This window comes from Pelodiscus sinensis, chromosome 2, assembly GCF_052426305.1.
Source record: "Pelodiscus sinensis isolate ZL-2025 chromosome 2, ASM5242630v1, whole genome shotgun sequence".
In the NCBI taxonomy this organism is placed as follows: Eukaryota; Metazoa; Chordata; order Testudines; family Trionychidae; genus Pelodiscus; species Pelodiscus sinensis.
Genome location: NC_143053.1, coordinates 234,664,763 through 234,686,609, shown reverse-complemented (window position 1 = coordinate 234,686,609; position 21,847 = coordinate 234,664,763). Strand labels below are relative to the sequence as shown.

Genomic DNA, 21,847 nt, shown 5'->3' with positions numbered 1-21,847 from the left:
TTAGATGCCTGCAAATCAACAGGGCCTGATGAAATGCATCCTAGAATACTCAAGGAGCTGATAGAGGAGGTATCTGAGCCTCTAGCTATCATCTTTGGAAAATCATGGGAGACACGAGAGATTCCAGAGGACTGGAAAAGGGCAAATATAGTGCCCATCTATAGAAAGGGAAATAAGAACAACCCAGGAAACTACAGACCAGTTAGTTTAACTTCTGTGCCAGGGAAGATAATGGAGCAAGTAATTAAGGAAATCATCTGTAAACACTTGGAAAGTGGCAAGGTGATAGGGAACAGCCAGCGTGGATTTGTAAAGAACAAATCATGTAAAACCAATGTGATAGCTTTCTTTAATAGGATAACGAGTCTTGTGGATAAGGGAGAAGCGGTGGATGTGGTATACTTAGACTTTAGTAAGGCGTTTGATACGGTCTCACATGATATTCTTATCAATAAACTAGGTAAATACAACTTAGATGGGGCTACTATAAGGTGGGTGCATAACTGGCTGGATAACCATACTCAGAGAGTAGTTATTAACGGTTCACAATCCTGCTGGAAAGGCATAACAAGTGCAGTTCCGCAGGGGTCTGTTCTGGGACCGGCTCTGTTCGATATCTTCATCAACTATTTAGATATTGGTATAGAAAATACACTTATTAAGTTTGCAGATGATACCAAGCTGGGAGGGATTGCGACTAATCTGGAGGATAGGGTCATAATTCAAAATGACCTGGACAAATTGGAGAAATGGTCTGAGGAAAATAGGATGAAGTTTAATAAAGAGAAATGCAAAGTGCTCCACTTAGGAAGGAACAATCAGTTTCATACATACAGAATGGGAAGCGACTGTCTGGGAAGGAGTACAGCAGAAAGACATCTAGGGGTCATAGTGGACCACAAGCTGAATATGAGACAGCAGTGTGATGCTGTTGCAAAAAAAAGCATACATGATTCTGGGATACATTAACAGGTATGTGATGAGCAAGACATGAGAAATCATTCTTCCGCTCTACTCTGTGCTGGTTAGGCCTCAGTTGGAGTACTGTGTCCAGTTCTGGGCACCGCATTTCAAGAAAAACGTGGAGAAATTGGAGAGGGTCCAGAGAAGAGCAACGAAAATGATTAAAGGTCTAGAGAACATGAGCTATGAGGGAAGGCTGAAGGAATTAGGTTGAGGGGGGACATGATAGTTTTCAGATATCTAAAAGGGTGTCATAAGGAGGAGGGAGAAAACTTGTTCATCTTGGATAGAACAAGAAGCAATGGGCTTAAACTGCAGCCAGGGAGGTTTAGGTTGGACATTAGGAAAAAGTTCCTAACTGTCAGGGTAGTCAAACACTGGAATAAATTGCCCGGGGAGGTTGTGGAATCTCCATCTGTGGAGATATTTAAGAGTAGGTTAGACAAATGTCTATCAGGGATGGTCTACACAGTATTTGGTCCTTCCATGATGACCTCTCGAGGTCCCTTCCAGTCCTAGTATTCTATGATTCCCCAGCAATACACACGCATATTTCTTGAGTCTGCAGTTTGTGCAAATGGCTAAAGTAAAGTGCGTCCCCCATAACTTGCCACGCCATAAGTTACCTCTGGATACATTTGTTACACATTACTCCTACCGTAATCACACAGAAACTTGCTAAGGCCTTCCCCCAGGTTGTGTGTCCTCACTCACTTTCTACCAATGTTTTGCAACCTTTCAAGACTGTCACCCTCTAAGGAATCTGATTTGTCTTGCATACACCAAGTTTCACCTCACTTAAAAACTATTTGCTTGCAAAATCAGGCAAAAGGCAAAAATACAAAGGTGTCATAGCACACTAATAATAAAAAAATACTATTTTCTCATTTTACTATATAAAATAAATTGGAATACATCATAGTTATATTTCACTGTTTAGTACATGTATCAGTAAAAATACGTTGTATTAAAATTTAATTTGTACGGCACTGACTAGTATTTTTTTATGTAGCCTGCTATAAAACTAGGCAAATACTTGAGTTGCTGTATTCCGAGAAGACCTCTATGTACCCCTAAGAGCACGTGTGCCTTTGCTGAGAACCACTGCTCTATATAATCAATGTGCATCCTCTCACACACCATACAAAGTACTGGCTGCCTGTTGCCAGCTGTACTCATATAGTGTGTCAGTGCATCCCCAGCTAACCCCTTTTCATCAGCACGGACCTTGTTACTGTTTCATGCTAGAATGGAAATGACTTTTACTCTCTCTCTCTCACTGACAGACTCAAGACAGAATGACACTGAAATGGCATTAGGGCATCCAACTGAGAGGGGATCTCAGTCTAGACCCCCTGCTTCAATCGCTCATAAGTTACCTGTTGTGACGTAGTGGGGGGGAAACTTGCTGGTTTCTATGGGTCCATGGTAACCCCACTGGCTGCCGTGGGTACCGCGGCCCAGAAGGCCAGGCCATGAGTCATTATGCAAAGAAGGTCTCAACCTGTCTGACCAGTCACCCCCATGGAGAGGGACAAAGGAAGGTGGATGCTGCCCTGGCTGGGGAGCAGGGCTGGAGGAGAGGGAGTTAGTTTCTCTCTGGGAGCATGGAGGAAGCAGCCTCAGCAAAGGCTGGGGGGTTTAGAAGCCAAGACCCCTGGCCCATATCAAGGGGGGCTGAGGCATCCTAGGCCTGCCCTGTAACCCGATGACATCTGTGCTGTGCTGTATACTGGAGAAGCAATAAACCACCTCTATTCTACTGCCTGGCGGAGTCTATTCATGCCATTTCGGGGGTGCAGGAGATGGGGGACCCCCAACGTGCCGTCACACCTGTCAACAAGGGAACTGCTTCCAGAGGAGAGACTGAGGGAGGCCCACATCAGAAAATCCCATAGTTCAGTGGTTAGAGCACTCTCCTGAAGAGTATAAAATCCTTTTTCCTCCTTCTAACAGAGAGAGATGGTACTGAACTTAGATTTCCCACATCCCAGACAAGCGCACTAATACTGTGATAAAACAAGGAGTCCTGTGGCACCTTAAAGACTAACTGATTTATTTGGACATAAATCAGCTTTTGCGGGTAAAAACCACTTAGATGTCAGTGGCTTTTGCCCATGGAAGTTTATACCCAAATACATCAGTAGTCATTAAGGTGCTTCAAGACTCGTTTTTGCAGATACAGACTAACACAGCTAACCCAGTGAGACAAGGATGAAAATTTTAAGGTTGGGGACAAAACCTACTCTGGCTGTTTGTGTGGAATGAAGCAGGTACCTTATTTCTTCAAGCAGCAGGTTCATCAGTGAGACACCTTGCTCCACAGATGATAAACAGAGATAAGTCTGATCTACAGGGAGAAGTCTAAGTACCCCACAATTGCATAGATCTGTGTAAAATTTCAAACTGTGTGATGCAGTAGATCCGTGGTCCCCAAACTGGTGCCCGTGGGCGCCATGGCGCCCGCCGGGCCCTTTACATGTGCCCACAGAGCAATCTGGGCTGGCCCCGCCCCTGGGCATGTGGCAGGTGCCAGTCCTGGGCGCATGGCTGGCCCCGGCCCCGGGTGCGCCACGCGTGCCGGTGCCGACCCTGCCCCCTGCCCCCGGGGGCGCCGCGCCAGCCCTGGCCCCGGCCCCAACCCCGGCGGCACCACGCAGAACCTGGGCAGCCCCTGCCCAGGATCGCAGCACATGCCGGTGCCGACCTCGGGCGTGCAGCGCATGCTTGGCCCCGCCCCCAGTCACGTGGCCTGTGAGCGGCCCCGCCCCCATACGCGCAGCACGTTAGCAGGCCTGCCCCCAGGTGCCCGGTAGCCCCAAAACGTTGGGGACCACTGCAGTAGATTGACCTAGCCCTGCCTCACATAGATGAAGCTAGGTCAAGTGGAGTAAACTCTTCCACTGACATAATCACTCTTCCACTGACATAACCACTGCCTCTCAAATAGATATACGTTACTAGAGCGAGGGAAACTTCTTTTTAACTAAGCTACACCAGCAACAGCTCTGCTCCTGTACCACTGCTAGAGATACTCTTAGGTGACTCGGAAAGCAGGGCTAGGGGTAGCACATGTCCCTCTCTAAGGTGGCCTCTGACCCTGGCTTGCTTAGGCGGCTCCTGCTCTAACCTGCAGGCGTTTGTGGATCGCACTGTACTTTTTAAGGCGGCTGAGTCCCCTCCCTGCATCGCAGTGAGATGCCTAGGCGCGAAATTCTGCTTTGGGGCTTGCTCAGCAGGACCCGTAATTTTCTAGGCACCTAAGCTTTGGGTGCTGTGGTGCCCAGCAGTGCCCCGTGGGCACCCCCACTCGAAGCCTCTCCGTGTCTCAGATGCCCAATGGGAAAGGCGGAGAGAGCAGCACGTCCCCTACCGCCCCGGCTGGTGCAAAGCTGAGCGCCCCGCAGACTGAAGCGCTGAGCTCCTACCGCCGTGAAACCGAACGAGCACCCGCTCCTGACAGGCGCTGGTTCACGGGCAGGGAGCGAAGACACCAAGCTACAGCTCAGGCGGGCCCGGGACTGCGACGGTGGGGAGCCGGGCTGCCCGGCCGAATCGCACCCTGTAAGGAGGGACGAGCGGCTGGGTAAACCACCTCCTAAGAGCGGGAGCGGGGTACCGAAGGCGGCAAGCGCGTCTCTCCTCCCCTACGCAATAAGGGCGGCTGCTCCCGCCGTGCTCTTGCCTCTCTGCCATCCCCTCGCTGTCTCACCCGCCCCGGCAGGGGGTCGGGCTGCGCGCACACGTGTCCCCGCCCCTTCCCGCACTCACCCGCCGCCCCGTACGTGACGCCCCCGTCACAGGCAGGTGGGGGGGTAAGGGCCGGGCGGAGCCGCACGTCGCCTCCACGTCAGCGCTGATGCAGCCGCGCCGCCGCGGGGGCGCTGAGGAAATGGCGTCCGCGACGGCTCCCACAGGCAGCGGTCGCAGGAGGAGGAGCCCCGGCCTAGGCAGCCGTAGCCGCTAGCGCCGATTGGTTACAAACGGGATCTAACGGCCGACCCCGCGCCAACCGCCGCCACGGGGCCGCCGTCCCGCTACCTGATTGGCTGCGGGAGGAAACGTCTGTTCTCGTCGGGCTCCCCGTTTGGGGGGGGGGGGGGGGAGAGAGAGAGATCGGTGGGCATCGCACCCCGCTGGCTCTGGGGAGGTGCCGCTTGCGTGCTTGAAGCCGCACCCCATCCCCTTCTCAGTGGCGTGGGTAACCCGTGGGGTGCGGCCGGTCCACACAGTCTTCATGGGCGTGATCATCCCTGCTAGATGTGCCTTGGTGTGCACCTCCTATACAGGCACTGGGAAGGGTGCGGCTGTGCCCCAGCCTCACCAGGACAGGCAGAGGGGTCCCGAATCAAGGCTTCTGGGTTTTATAACCCGTCCGACTGCTGGTTTCTGGGACTTTGCCTAAATCACTTCTCTGCCACAGTTCACCTTTCGGCAAAATAGATGAAAACTCTTATGGAAGTGTCGGAGCGCTTTAAAGTATTCTCAGTGGGCAGCAGGAAGCCACGGTCTTTCTGTAACATCACTCAACCTGCTTGTATTAGGAAATTGAATTGCCTGAGAAATGCTTTGATAGCCTTGGCAGACTGACATTAACAGAGGGAACTTACGTATTTCTTTTCATCTGCTGCTATCACCATAGTGAGGTTACTTCAGCAAGAGGTTGAACGCTATGCTCAAGGATACGCTGGGGGAATATTTGTTTTACCCCCAAAAATACTTGAATTCAGATTATATTGCTAAAGTATTTTTGTTTAAGGGTTTCAATCCTACATTTTTTTTTAAAATTGCAGGAACGTAGAGTAAATCAGAAAGCTGCTAAATGATAAAAGATGTAGCTATGCTAATGTTCTCTCAGAGCCAAATGAATACATTTAATGACTATAAATAAATGTGTGATACTTGCTGTGCATTTGACATCTTTGTAGTATTCTAGAAGATGTAATTGATAGCTTTAATTTTGATTATGCTCAAATTATGGTAAATTTGAGCCAGAGAGATTTTTGCTACTCTTAATACATCTTCTCTTACAAGTATTAATGTTTACCAGTATACAAAAAAGAGGAAAAATGAGCTTGTGGTTAGGGCACTGACCTGGGGATTTGTGAGATTCAGGGTTGATTTCCCTGCTTCCCAAACTTGTGTGAGATTTTATACCAGTCAGTTAGAGCACAGATCCTCAGAGGTATTTAGGCACATATCCCTTACATAAGTAGGAGTCAGTTAGTCCCCCAAATACTTCTAAGGCTCTCTACCTCTGTAAAATAGGCATAATCTCTTCTTCACAGGGGTAGTGGGAGGATGAGCACAATACTGACTGTACAGGGTTAATGGGATTTGTACTTCCAAAGTATAAAATATTAAGGACCTAAATGAAAGGAAGGAAGGAAACTAAGTCATCAAGTCGCTGAATAAACACTCCAAGAACTGTAGAATACCAAGTGTAATATTTAAGACTCAAATGTTTATAGCAGTGTTTCTTAAACTGTGGTCCGCCGCACACCGGTATAGCAGGCGACTCCTCCCTCCCCCCCCATATAAAATTTTTTTTATGGTGTTCCTCATAAAAAAATTGTTTGGTGTTAAAAAGTTTAAGAAACACTGGTTTATACCATGTTTATATGGCACACAACCTTTTTTCTTGTCACCTCAAAGTACTGTCCAGAAATACTGTGTATAACAGCGAATTTTTTCTAAATGCTTGCTTAAGTATTTGAGAACCTGTTCTGTAGTGGGGTTTGATTCTCAGCCTGCAGCCCAATCAGCACAATGCTGCAGTCCCTGTGACATCCTATACAGACAGTACTGGATGAAGACCACATAATACATTGTGGGCTAGATATGCAGCTCACAAGGATAAATACGTCTAAATTTTCAGGGGAATTACTATGCTAATGGGTCAGCAGTGTCAGGACTGGCTATTTTTTGTCCACTCCCATCCTCCCGAAAAGTAGGTCAGGTTTTCAGTCTCTCACTGAGTGAGGGAGAAGTCTGGACATCTGTTCTGTTTACAAATCATGATTGGCTGGCTCCATCTCTGGTCCTACTTCTGAGGCACAAGTAAATTGACATCAAGATTTCCCAGTTAAGTTTGTTAATTTTCCCTTATTTAGTCAGTTCCTAATAGATGTTTCCCCAATAAGAGATTATTTAGCACAACTGAAAAAATTCCATATAATGCAAGTAAAGTAGCAATATAAAGTTTGTAGGAATCTAAACATCACTTTTGAAATATTTGTTCTCATGCTACATTTCCTTTGTTGAAATATTGAACAACAGCCCCTTCCTGTTTTGAATTATTTCCACCTTCTCTTATTCATTTTGACTTCCTGTGTGCTTCCCTTTTGAAAATTTTGTATTGCTCTTTCCTTGTTTTGTTCCACTAAGCCTTTCCTGTTAGCATGGAAGTCAATTAACCCACTAGGTCCTAGAGCAACTTATTAAAAGATCAATTGCTGGAGCCAATAATTTTTTTAAATATGTCAATTAAAACTATTTAAAAGAATATTATGGATGTCAGTGCTTTTTTTGTACCGGCACCTCCAGTCAGAGCTTAACAACTTTTCCCCTGGAGTACTGGCACCTTTTTTTATACAACAACAACAAAAAAAAGCACTGATTGATGTGATAGTGTACACACCAGCTCCCTGCATGTACCAGCTTTTGCCAGCCCCCTGAACTGCTGTCTCTGGAACAGAGGCAGCAGCAAGTGTGTGTGTGTGACCGCGTGTAATAGTGAAGTTTAACTGATGAGCCCAAGCTTTAAATGAAGAGAAACATTTTTTGTCAAGGACCCAAGCAACACCAGGTAAATCTTCTAACATTAAGTAAAAGAATGGGTTTCATGTCCATCTGAACCAGGCTTAGGTTTTCTGCCTTCCAGTATGAAATGTAAAGGGCAAGCCACCGGTCTTCTGTATAATATTCTAGGTAAAGGATGACAGTCATTTTATCTTCCAGGAGATTTGCTAGCACCTTGCAGCTTTCAAAACCAGGCTTTTCAAAGTTAATTTATTACAGCTTTATTTGGCATACCAATATGATGTTCCCTTGATGCTTTTAATTGCATAGAGATTTTAAACGGTAATCTGGAAACAGAGGCACCCCCCAGCTGCTGCAAACTCAAATGAAAATCAAGAGGCAAGAAATCAAAATAATTGTATTCTAGAGCAACAGAGATGATGGACCAAGTTCAGCTGTGGTATAAATTGGCCTGGATGCATGGAAGCCAATGGCACTGTGCCTGTCAAAGCCAGAGTTAAGTTGAGCTCAGATGGTCTTTGAAAATGGTAGTAATGTGATGAAGAAAATTGCTGCATTCTTGCACTAATAAGTTAGGGACAGTATATCTGTTTTCTTTGTTGAGACCCAGCCCTTGCATGTAATGAAAGAAGAGTATTAGTTTACCTAAAAATTACTTGAAAAATTATTCTGATTACACTAAAGAAAATTCCTAATACAGCAGCACTCAAACCAGTGTAGCCATATATCCAGGATGGAGGGCAACTCACTGTTTTTAGTACCACCACAACACAGAGCTTAAAATAGGATGCAGGAAGGAAGTGGGACAAGTATATCTGGATTTGCAGAAGAGCTTACATTGCACTTAAGTTGAAAAAGTGATCTTGCAGATAAAAGGTTAGAGACCACTGATGAACAGACATATCTATGGACAGAACTCTAAGGCTTCTAGTTCACATGCTAAGCAGCTTGTGTTTGGGACAAAGGAAATAGAAGCCACGTGGCAAAAGGATTATAAGAGATAGCTACATCTTCTCCAGCTTGTCTTCATTCCTTCTTCTTGCCTCTGAAGTAACCTTTCTACAAACAAAACTCTAAACAAAGGGCTGTGTCATGGGGTAGGTATGCCTATTCCCCTCAGAAACAGGGCATTACGCCTCTGAGGCCTCTCAAAGGGTGCATCACCCCATGTGCATTTCAATCCCAATGGTTCAGGGCAAATAACTAAACCCCATCCCTATTAGGCAGTACAGCCCAGCAACTACAGTCAGTAAGTAGAGGCCTAGTGGTCAGAATAAGTGTCAACACCCCTTCACGTACGGCTGACTGGCCTCGCAGCCCAAGTCAATAGCAATGAATGTAGTACTCACTTGGGGGTTAATGGGGATAAGGTAGGAAGACAAAGGCCCATTCTCTCCACCAAGAGCCAGCCCCGGGCTCTGTAAGTGGTGTGGTGGCCCACCCCTCGTTCAGCAATTAATCCACCCAAAACATGCCAAGCTCTTGGGGATCTAACTCCCTGCCCTGGGCTATTTCCTACTAGACTCACCATAGCCACCTTCTTCCAGACTGGGGGTTTCCTCCAGCTGTTCCCTGCTGACTGGACTCTGCAGGTCATTCCAGCCACAGCTCTTGTTCTGGCAACATCTTCTTCCCCAGCAGCAGTCAACCCAGACTGAGCTGTTCCACCAGCATTTATAGCTGGCCTCCAGATGAAGCATGCCCAGCAGGGCTGGGCTCTCACAACCAGGTAACTCTGGTTAACCCTTACAGCTCAAATGTAGGATTGGTATGCCCAGTCACAGGCTGAATAATCCACCAAACTGTGGGTGTATTCCAGAAGAACTTTCAAGCCATAAAACTCACCAATACTGCTAGGAATCTGATGGACTTCGAACAGAAGTGAAAGTAGGCTGGTACCATGTACCAATAAGAAGTGACTGCAGGTTCCACCCTTTACACAGCTGCCCCTTCTTAAAACTTGGAGCTGTGCCTCTGATCTGGTATGACTTAAATTACTTTCACCCCTGACTTTACAGTCTTTATGTGTATGTGACTGATCATTTAACATCTCTCTTCCTGTTTTCTTCTTTCTTTGTAATAAATCTTTAGTTTTAGATAGTAAAGGATTGGCTGGCAAAGTAGCATTTTGGGTAAAATCCAAACTTATACGGACCTGATAACGTGACTGGCCCTTTGGGATTAGAAGAACATTTTGTACATGTGAGCAGAATTTTAAAATAACTTCTCACTCTATTGGCTCAAGGTGCTGATTAGGAACCATAGATCTAGAATGCAATAAAGAGGGCTGCGTGGTTTCTTTTTTGACTTCTTAATAACAGCGTGGGGGATCAGAAACACAGTTTGTAACAGGTTGGGGAGACTAACTTCACTGTTACCTTCCAGGTTTGGGAGTATCTGATCTCCCTTTTTGCAGCCTGCCCTGAGTTTGATATTCCCAGGATTGTTCCAAGAGGCTGTTAAACCAGCTCTAACACTGTATATCTGAGACTGAAAAAATGACCTATGTTATAAATAGTGGTGTCACAAATGCTCAAATACATTTAGTGGCCACATTTCTTTGAATTTAACAAAAAAAATCCTACGAATATGACTACAAATGTCAGTCTAAATGGTTTATTGTTAAGACATGCAATATATATTAAAATAGAGATCACAACTAAGATGAAAACATCTTTTGGGTCTTATTAAATAAGTTTCTCAGTATAGTATTGCAATCTAACCAAATTTTTATTTTTCATTTCATATATACCCAAACCACATTGTTGTTACTGCCACTTTCATCAGAGAGTTGGGGGGGGGACCATCATCCTGGACAACAGGAAGCCGGTTTTTTATACTGCAGGGCCACGTCTACACTGGCAGCTTCTTGTGCAAGAACTGTTTTGTGGAAGAGTTTTTGCGCAAAAGTCTTCCACAAGAGTGTGTCTACACTGGCATGTCCTTTTGCGCAAGAGCGTCTATGGCAGGGTGGACGCTCTCTTGCGCAAGAAAGCTCTGATGGCCATTTTAATCATAGGGGCTTCTTGCACAAGAAATTTATGTTGCCTGTCTACACTGCCCTCTTGTGGAAGAGCTCTTGCGCAAGAGGGCTTATTCTTCGTGGGGAGAGGAATAACTCTTCTGGAAGAAGCCCTGTTTTACAACGCTATACTGTAAATTTACTTGTTCAAGAACGCTCACGCAGTGTAGACAGCAGGCAAGTTTTTGCATAAGAATACCTGTTCTTGCACAAGAAGCTGCCAGTGTAGACATAGCCCAAGGCTGTGTCTAGACTGGCCGCTTGAATTTCTGCAAGGACACTGACTTCATGCTTCCCAATGCTTTTAGTGGCTAGTATTTACTAGTGCTTGCAAAATGCTTTGAGATTTTTGGATGGTAGGTGTAACATTTGTGTAAAGTGTGATTTTGAACCAATGACACATGCAAATATTTGTTTCCCTTTCCAAACAAGCAAGTTCAGTTTTTCTTACTAAATTATTTGGTAAGTTTTACTTTGCAAACAGCATAAAAGTGATACAGTGATACTTGAGTTCACCAGTATGGAAAACTAAATGGAAGCCATGAAAAGGCTCAAATAGTTGAATGTGCATATCTAGCACTATATGAGTGTGCATCTTGCAAAATGGCATTTTTCAAAGGCCACATACTCTAGTACAGTGTTTCTCAACCAGTGGTACGAGTACCTTTAGGAGTACTTGAGAGAAGTCTGGGAGGGTACATCAACACAACTGAAATTTGAAGAAAACTGACTTTTTTGTTTTAAGTTTTACAGAGCTTTATTATTTTTGTATTTTTTACATCCAAAAATTTCATCACCCGCCATCTACATGTTTTGTTAGTCTATAAAATGCTACCAGACCATTTGCTTGCTGGTTTTTTTCTGTAACAGACTAACTCAGCTACCCCCTGAAGCTCCTAAACAAATGTGTTGCAATGGTAGAAAAAAATTGTGTGTCTGAAAATTGTAGGTACTCGGGGTACTTATTTATTTATTTATTAAAAAGGGGTACTTTATAAAAAAAAAGTTGAGAAACACTGCTCTAGTACAGTGGTACCCAACCTGTGGTCCATGGACCCCTGGTGGTCTGTGATGGTACTGCAGTGGGTCCATAGACAGTTTAAAAATAAGGACTGTGCCCAATTCTTACATTTCTTTTTCTTTTCTTTTTTTTCTCCCCCCAGGAGGGGTCCAGGAAATTTTAATTGATTTAAAAGGGGTCTGTATGCTCAAAAAGGTTGGGAACCACTGCTCTAGTACTTAGCAGTACAAGCTCTTTTAATAATGTAGCTGTTGAGAAGCTGCCTCACTGGTAATATGCAAGCACGGGAAAGTGATGTGCAGACTTGGGGATAAATACCCATCGCACAGTTTGCTCAAGGAGGTCTTCACAACACACACACCACTGTGCATGTGCCTTCCCATATACTTCAAAGCGATGCCAGCCTGATCAACTGACCAGCCAAATCCCCCGACTCCCGGGCGTAACCAAGGCCTTCGCAACCAAACTGATATCTTTGAAATGTTCTGTGTGCTGTGTAAGTTGGTATGTATGATTTGATTTTCTTTGTTGTATAAGCTTAGTGTTGTAGTTGTTTTTGGTAGTACATAGAGTTTGTAGTTATCACTGTTATTTAATTAGTGTAGCTGGATATCTTTAGAATAGAGACTATTCCCCTTGCCATTCCCATCCTTATATTTCTGACACGTTTAAGTAGAAATCATAGAATAAATATAATAAATACTGTACATTCATTATTAACACGGTCTATTAAAAATCTTAAAATAAATACTATAAATTCATCACTGTCATAAATAAATATATTTTATTTACTAAAACGGTCCACCTCATTCTGTCCTTCCCCCCTTGGGTATGCATCATCGGACCTGTGGTTCTCGCGACACAATGTTCACTATATAGGAAGAGCAACAAGCTAAACAGGAGGCAATTTAATCCACCAAGCTATTCTACAAATGCCATGTCAGATTCCCTTTGTTCTCTTTCAGTCTAAACAACAACAATTTTATGGTTAAATAATAATAATTAATAAAAGCAGGGATAAAGCAACAGGTTTTTCGGTGCCTGGCCCTTTTTCTTCAAATGTTGGATCAACAAACATTTCCTCAGCTAAAATACTTTGCCAGCTTGCTTATTCATATGGCCTGTCTTCGCCACAACCCTCACCCCCCACCAAGTTATATGTACGCCTTGTGCACCTAGAAATGTTTTGTTCTTGAATAACTAATGAAAACAAGTAGTATACTGAACTAAGTAAATAAAAATGGACATATTCTTTGGAATCAGCCTTTCTTTTCCAGACTGTGGAAATTGTTGTACTTGAATCTGACATAGAAGCAAGATGTTTAAAATATACAGGTGTGATTCTACTTTGAAACTTGACACTCTAAAAATGGCACTGTGAAGCTTCATATTTATTGTACATCAGTTACTCCAAATCCTCTCTCCTGAGGTTACATATACAAAGATGTTGCTTGTAATGCCAGCTCTGCAAATTCAACCTTGACTCTGAAAGCTGAGCTGTATTATGTCTGGTTTGTGAATCATCAGTAATAAAGATTCTGGAAGCCATATTTTCCTCTCAAATATGTGTCTTTAGCTTCATTTTCAGTTAACAGACATCTACTCGGAGCTAATCTGTGCCAGGAAACATTGAGAAACACAGATTCCTCTCATAAAACTGGTTGAACATTTTTCCCCCCTGGCTATTGTGCTTCCCTATATCATTCCCTTGTCAGGATTATTTTGGGATGATTTATAGTAAATTATGTATAGAAAGCATAATTCATATATTTAAATGAGATGTGAAGTTATGCCCAGTAAATTAAATGTCACTTTTAAGTAGAAAAGTTACATCTGATGGCTTTTGAGCAGTTTTTGTGAAATATATGGATTACCAAAGACAATGTGTAAGACTGTAGAGAGCATTTCACTACTGCTATTAAAAAGAAATATAGTTTGTTATATAGAGAAATGAAATTTATATGCTACACATTTTCAGCCCTTCAATCCATAGGATATGGTGCCCTCATGTGGCTGTTTCATTTTCGTAGTACATCTGTACAATTTGTAATGACTGTTTTAGCTTTTCTGTTGACCAAAGAGCTTAACTAAATTGTATAATTTGTGGGTTTTATAAAATATACATCCTGTAGGACTGTGCGTAAGCTGGTGTGTAAATTCCCCAGCCAGGAAAAGAAAAAGTCCCAACTCCAGGTCATTTACTAGCCTTGCCTTTAGGGATGGCTTTATTTCCAAAAACAAAACTCAAAACCAGAACAAATCTACTCAGACTACTAGATAATAATAAGCAACCTATTATTTTCCAGTTTCACACAGTTGGGAAAAGAAAACACACAGTTTCTTTTTGTTACTGTCCATTGCACCAGCTTTCCCTTTCCTTGTATAAGCCTGCCCAAATCAGCTATGTGATAGACAGGAACCCAGTAACTACTTACATGCCAGAGTATGTGTATGCCTTGTCTCACATGTTTCTATACATTATATTAATAGCACTTGTTACACCCCGGGCTTCAACAAGCATTATACAAGTTTTTCCACACAATTTTGTCTTAGTTTCAGTGCCATTAAAATTACAGATCAAATTTAAAAAAAACACTCCTTGTAGAAAAGAAAACAAATTTTAATATATTATGAAATGTATGAACAATGTTCAAAAATATAGTTAAAAGATCATTAAAAGCAAAATTTAACATTTTTAAAATAGGGGTGGCAGGATATAAAGTAGTGGATTCTTTCCACATTATATTCTGAAGCCTGGCCTAAATCTAGAATTGCTCTTGTACTTTGATCCCATACTGGACGTAATTTCATGGAAATACAAGGCTGAAGTAGAATTATACCCTTGTAATGATTACAGGGTATATCCATAGACATCTGTTAGCAAGGTGTGCTCACTAAGAGTGCATCTATACTGCACCCGTAGCTTATTTCCAGTTAATTTCGAAATAGCCACCAGCGTGTCCAAGCGCGGAGCCCACACCGCACGGTGGGTTTGCAGCGCATGCACCCTGGACGCCAGTAACGTGGCAGACTTTAGGACCCAGGGAGAGAGACAGGGGCACGTCGCTCCAGTGACATGCCATGCGGGACGTTTAAAACTCAGAAGGACAGGTAATGCGGGGGGGACGCAGTTGAGAGGGAGAGAATGGTGCCTTCCCTGTTAGCCAAGGAAGGCTGGCTATAATCTCTCCAGCAGGAGACGGAGAGGAGAAGGCCGAGGTCACCAGACCTGATGGTGTGGAGCTACGCCCTCGGCTCGTCTGAAGCAGAAGACTACGTGCCTCATGAAATGAGGTTTACAGGAACATCAGAAGAATGAGCCTGTTATATTTTGAAATACTGGGCATACTCAAAAGATGTGGAATAGCTGTTTCAGGATACCTCTGGTATCCTGAAATAGCACTGCAATGTAGACATAGCCTTCTTAAAGTTTCTCAGAAGAACAGTAACAATTTCATAGAATCTTAGAGTTGGAAGAGACCTCAGGAGGCCATCAAATCCAACCCGCTGCTAAAAGCAGGACCAATCCCAGCTAAATCGTTGCAGCCAGGGCTTTGTCAAGCCAGGACAAAAGACCACAGCAACTAGCATGGTCGCTGTGGTCTTCTAATGTAAATATTTATACCATCCAAAGACTTACAGAGACAATCCTTGTCCAGGAATTTGAGTGAACTAGGTAATCAACTAACTGTAATTAACCCAAATCAAAATGGTTTAACAGAGCCGAATGTATCTTATTCAGCACTTGAGCATCATTCAGAGACAGCTGTGGCCAGAACAGATATATCCACAGATCAGCAAAGATCTAAATATTTGTAATTATAAAAACTGAAGTTTCTAAAATGATTTACAATTCTGATAAAACTTGACAAACTGCTTTTTGCTCACTTAAATTCTATACTATAGTTCACTATTAAGTTTTATCATTTTAAAAATACACAATTTAAATATACAATTATACTAAATGGGTGCGTCTAGACTGGTAAGATTTTAAACTTGCCAGCTGTTTACACTGGCCGCTTGAATTTGCGCAAGAGCACTGACTTTGTAATGTACAAACTCAGTACTTCTTGCGCAAATACTTTCACGCTCCCGCTCGGGAAAAAGCCCTCTTGCGCAAGAATACTTGCTCAAGAATACTTGCTGTAGACAGGGAAGAATTGTTTTGCTCAAAAAAGCGCCGATGGCTAAAATGGCGATTGGGGCTTTCTTGTGCAAAATCGCATCTAGACTGGCCATGGATGCTTTTGCACAAAAGCACTTTTTGCGCAAAAGCATCCTTGCCAATCTAGATGCTCTTCTGCGGAAATACTTTTAACAGAAAAACTTTTCCGTTAAAAGTATTTCCGCAAAATCATGCCAGTGTAGATGTAGCCAATGATTTTAATTTACACATTAATAAAATATATTCCAGCTCTGTGTTCACTAGCAATATAAAAAGTGTGGGGAAAGTACAAAGACAATCTAAATCAGGAGTTGCTAAAGAGGTATGGAGCCTTTAGCTGCTTAGGTATCCTATGTAAACTAAATTATGATCTTGATGTTTGTTTACATCATAAATTATATTTTTGGACCCCTTATTGGCAGTCTCAGCAGAGATATTGAGAAAGTCCTGGAAACTGAACTAACACTCTCACCATTAAAGATGGCGGGGTGATCAATTCACATGGGCTGGAAAACTTGGATTCCCAGTTTTCCTATTTTTGTGGTTAAATAGATTGAGACCTCTTCCATGAACAATAAACATTCTGTTACTACTCAAGAAAGATCGTGGAGTCATTGTGGATAGTTCTCTGAATACATCCACTCAATGTGCAGAAGCAGCCAAAAAAGCAAACAAAATTTTGGTAATCATTAAGAAAGGGCTAGATAAGAAGACAGAAAATATCATGTTACCTCTATATACATCTGTGGTACGCCCACGTCTTGAATACTGCATACAGAACTGGTTGCTCCATCACAAAAAAGATACATTGGAATTGGGAAAGGTTCAGAAAAGGGCAATAAAAATGATTAGGGGTATGGAATGGCTCAGATGAGGAGAGACTAATAAGACTGAGACTTTTCAGATTGGAAAAGAGACAAATATGGGAAGGATATGACAGATAGCTATACAATCATAACTAGTGTGAAGAAGATAAATAAGGAAGTGTTATTTATTCCTTCTAATACAATAATTATGGGGCACCAAATGAAATTAATAGGCAGTAGGTTTTAAACCAAGGGAAACATTTTTTTCACTCGTTGCCAGAAGATATTGTGAAGGCTAAGACTATAACAAGGTTTTAAAAGAGACTTGATGAGTTCATGGAGAGAAGGTCCATGAATAACTATTAGCCAGGATGGGCAGTGATGGTATCCCTAGATGGTATTGCCAGAAGCTACAAATGGACATCAGGGAATGGCTCATTTGATGATTACCTGTTCTGTTCATTCCCACTGGGCATCTGGCATCTGCCATTGTTGGAAAACAGGATACCACACTAGACTGAGCTTTGGTCTTACCCAGTATGGCAGTTCTTATGTTTAATATCTATTAATTACATTCCAAATAAACTACCCAGTACTGCCAACTAATGGACATAATTACATTGCTCTTTACCATGTCTTAGAAGACTAAGGGTACGTCTACACAGCAACATTATTTTGAAATGACTATTGTTATTTTGAAATAACTTAGTCTGCAGCTACACAGCAGGCAGTTATTTTGATATAATGTTGAAATACTGTCAAGCTAAAGGACTTCTTTCTCTGGCTCCTGTAACCCTTATTGTACAAGGAGTAAAGGAAGTTGGAGGAAGGGGGCTCTATTTCTAAATAAGTGCTCTGTAGACACTCCCAATTTTGAAATAAGCTATTTTGAAATAAGCTACGCAATTGACATAGCTCAATTTGCATAGCTTATTTCGAGTTAAGCCCTGCCGTGTAGACTTGGATCTTGGATAGTGACAAAATCTGACTTACTCTTATGTGGTAATTCTGTGAATGGACAAATGATGTATGATGGACAAAAGAGGCTATGACAACAAAAAGATTTTAAGAAGAACCCATGTTTTTGCTGTAAGGATTTGAAAATTCTATGCTGCTGATTTCACATGTTTTCTATTGATGTTACTTAGGGTAGCATTTCTCAACATGTGAGGCAACTCTTCCCATAGGCCTAATTGGGTATGGGTTGGAGGAGATGGTGATCATGGCAGGTAAGAGGAGCATACGCAGACATTTTTATTATATTCCAGAGTCTCAGCTTTTTAAAATTAGTTTCTATCTGTTATGGTTATGAAGACAACTTGTAAATTGTGTGACCCAAGTATAACCAAGGCAGCACTGTCTTCCTGAGTTTGCAGAGTCTGAAGCAAGAACTCCAACGGCTCATCTACTCATCTGTTTCAATAGATGCAAACTCAGATGCCAGTGATCATACTTTAAATATCCAGATGAACTACATGTTGTTACAGTTTTATGAAGATCCACACAAGCATTTCTTAAATTATGGAGAGGAAGAGTCATGAAGAATTAGCCAGCATATGTGGATGGCATATGAAATAAAATGAGCTAACCTTTACCAACATATGGTGGGGTCCAAGAGAGGGTTGATTGGTTCAATTTTTTTCCCTGAAAGAATACTCAACTTTTCAAATATTTGGGAAACCATTGACTTGAGGGACTGAGACTTACATGAATAATTATTCAAATGAATCTAAATAGCGTTAAAGTGAAGACAGAGCAGAAAAGTTAACAATTAGGCTCTGTCTACAATCTATACTCACCTCTGCACTAGGGATGTAAGAGAGTAGTTGATTAATCTTATAAGCTTAAGCTTATCACATAGTCGAGTCGACTCCCCCCTTCCCCCCCTACACACACCTTGCTGCCTCCAAATCAGAGGCAGAAAGGGGGAGAACAGGAGCTGGTAGATTGGGGAGCTGGCTTAAAAGCTGGTTCCCTCCAGCACAGTCTCCCTTTCTACCCCCCACCCTCCATCCCCGCTGCTGCCTCTATCAGATGCAGCGGGGGAGGGCGGCAAGAGGGCTGTTCCAGCAGCAGCCCCTGGCCATGCGGGGTCCCAGTGGGAAGGTGGGTGCCGTGGATGGGGGCTGCTTTGCCCCTGTCCACAGGGGACCCAGCAGGGGGCCTCCATGGACAGGGGTTGCTACCAGCTGGGCAGGAAGCCCCATTCATTCCCAGTTGAACCAGAACCAAACTCCACTGCAGCTCTGCAATTTAAAAGGTAGTAGGAGCTGGACAGCTTGCCCCCCAGGTCCTACGGTTTTAAATTGCAGAGCTTTGGACCCCAACCCGGCATGAGCAGGGACTGAGCTGGACTGCATGCCCGTCTGGCTCCTACTAAATTTCGGAGCCAGGTGAGCAGGCATCCCAGCTCAATCCCTGCTCATGTTGGGTCAGGGACCAAACCCTGCTGCGGCTCTGCAATTTAAAATGCTATAGGAGCTGGTGGGAGGCTGCCCAGCTCCTACTGCCTTTTAAATTGCAGAGTTACAGTGGGGTTTGGTCCTGGTGAGAGCCTTCCCCTATCGAATAATCGAGTAACTGATAGAAATTCTATTGACTACTCTATTACTAGAATAACCTAAATTTAACATCCCCACTCTGCACTCCACAGCCACATACTCTATGTCTCTTCTGCTTTCTGTTCCTGGGTGGGAGCAGCTGCTGCAACTGGTTATTGTTGGAAGTTTTGTGTGTTTATGAGAAGATTTACTGGCATTGCTTGGGTATTGCTTGGGTCCTTCAGATCAGGGGACTGGAGGTATGAGGGGTGTAGGAGTGAGGGTGGGGGACTGAAGAGGGGCTGAATCTGAAGGTTGGGGTGAGGGTTCAGAGTAGGAGCTGACAAGTGGGCTTTGCATGAGAGCTTGGGGGTGAGGAGGGTTCAGGGCATGGAGCTTGATATGTAGGAGGTGGCGGAGCCAGCAGCAGCTGCACTGCCCAGGTGGTGGCTGTGCTGACTGGGTGATGGCTCCCAACAGCTCCCCACAGCAGACGCTGAACTGCCCAGGTGGCCAGGGGCTCCCTGCAGCAGGGGCCATACTGTCCAAGCAGTGGCTCCCCACAGCTGGCCAGAGTAGGGGACCATGCTGGGTGGTGGGCAGCTCCCCAGGACTTGCAGTAGAGCAGCAGCTCCTCAGGACTGACTGCAGTGGGGACCTCACTTCCCCAGGTGGCATACAGGAAGCTTACTGGCACCCCTGCTCTCTGTTGCACCAGTGGCATGATAGCTGTTCTGGTCCCATCTCTGGCCTCTTACTGCCCCCCGGTGGCCATGGCACAGTATAACTGTTCCTGTTAGCAGCCTCCTCCCTTTCTGTGTTATGAAATACAATCACATTCCAGGCACATGCCATTGTCCTGGCACAACCAAACCCTTACCTTTGCTTTAAGTTAGGATAAGAGGAAGCTACATATCAAATTTGGTGGATCCTAGGAAGAATTCTTTAACAAACAGATGGATAAACATGTTTGATAACAGAGAACAAATTCTCTCAAATATACAGTAGATGATTGATAGCGTCTAGATAAATTCATGTTGCTTCTCCCATAGCTACTGATTATGGCACTTTTACAATATAGGGTTTGAGCAATCAAAATGGTGTTTATCATAGAAATCCAGGCATGGCATGTAAGGCTCTCTCAAACCAGCTAAACTGCCACTGCCTCAGAAGTCTCCCAACATTTGCTTTAGATAATGAACCAGGCGACGTGACCACAGGGTTGTCTGTTCAGGAAGCAGCCATGTGTGGTTGGGTTTTGTGCAGTTTCTAAATCAAGGACTAAAGAACCCTGTGATCTTGGCTAGCAATACCATCAACATACCTGCTAGTTGGGCTTCCTGGTCATCCATCCGTCGCAGCTCCAGATCCTGCAGCAGCAGTTACCATCTCATAACTATAATACGGATGGGGAGAAAACCCCACCAAAGTGTGGGTTGAGGGTGCCTGTCTCACTCCTGGCACTCTCATAAACTCTCCAATTTTGCTCCCCAGTCCATGTCTATAATTCCACCCACCAAAGTCTGTAAACCTCCCACCTCTTAGTGCCCAGGGCAGGGTGTCCCAAAGTCAGAATTCATAACTCACCACAACTCATGGGTAGTGTAACCCAATAGCTACAGTTAAATTACTTGCCCCTACTCACAGGGCAGGGCAGTTCACTAGTCTAAGTGAACAACTCACTCCTTCTTATGGGGCACCGCTGGCCCACTGGCCACAGTCTATAACTTGCCCCTATTTGCTAAGCAGTGCAGTTCAATAGCTCAAGTCAATAACTCGCCCCCACTCGTGGAGTGGTGCAGTCCTTTCTCAAGGGATGGAAGATGGGGAAGGGTTTGCATACCACAGCAGGAGGGTCTAAGAGGACCCTATTAGTGGCTTTCTCTAGCCACTGAGTCAGTGGGGAAAAGCTCCAACCAAAACACATTCACTCCCTGGCTTTGGTTCACTCACCATGTAGCCATCGTCTTCCCTGGGCTGCTTCCTGCTACTGTTGTCTCAGCTCCCTCATGGATCTCCACTTTCCCTCCTTCATCTGGGATCTGTCTGCTCCTGCTTGCCTCTGGAACCTGTGAGGTCTCTGGGTATATCTGGCCTTCAGCCTGTGGGGTAGCACCCCAGCATTTGGATAGTCACCACAGTTTTCCTGGAACTGCACATCCTCTCCCTCAGGCCACCAGACCCAACTGAGATGAGCTGCTCCCTTTTATAGCTGTGGAGCTCAAACATGCCCAGTAAGGCAAAAAGGATGTGGCTTCCTCAGCCCTCAGGGCTGGGTTAAATCTCTCCTGCAAAGTGCAGAGAGAGTGCGCCGTGTCACACTCTCCAACAATCATTGTTGGGCCAAGAGTAGAAAGTCCTGGTCCTACCATATGCTACCATCTCTCCTATCCATAGGTGATGCCTGACTATCAGTAGTTTTTATATATTGAGGATTTTGTTGATAAGCTTGTTGCCAAGGGAGGAGTATCTTAGCTTCAAGCTCCTTGTTGCAGTCACTGTTTGCTGGGTTTTGCTTGGTTTTGTGTTTGTTTCCTCTTTTATCCCAATGTCTGTAACTAAACCCTA

At 44.1% G+C, this 21,847-nt stretch overlaps 1 protein-coding gene across 3 annotated transcripts in view; it reads right to left on the bottom strand.

The window, feature by feature from the left end:
- Positions 1–9,374, bottom strand: part of CREM (cAMP responsive element modulator) — a 92,733-nt gene extending 83,359 nt beyond the window's left edge. The window contains exon 1 of one of the 3 annotated variants that reach the window (XM_075922694.2): positions 9,254–9,374. In XM_075922694.2, the coding sequence (XP_075778809.2) occupies positions 9,254–9,322 (69 nt within the window). In that variant the 5' untranslated portion in view covers positions 9,323–9,374. Of the gene's footprint in view, positions 1–4,734; positions 5,806–9,253 lie in introns of those variants that run through there. The other 2 variants (XM_075922693.2, XM_089776771.1) reach the window with 2 other exon arrangements.
- Between the last annotated feature and the right edge of the window lie 12,473 nt (positions 9,375–21,847).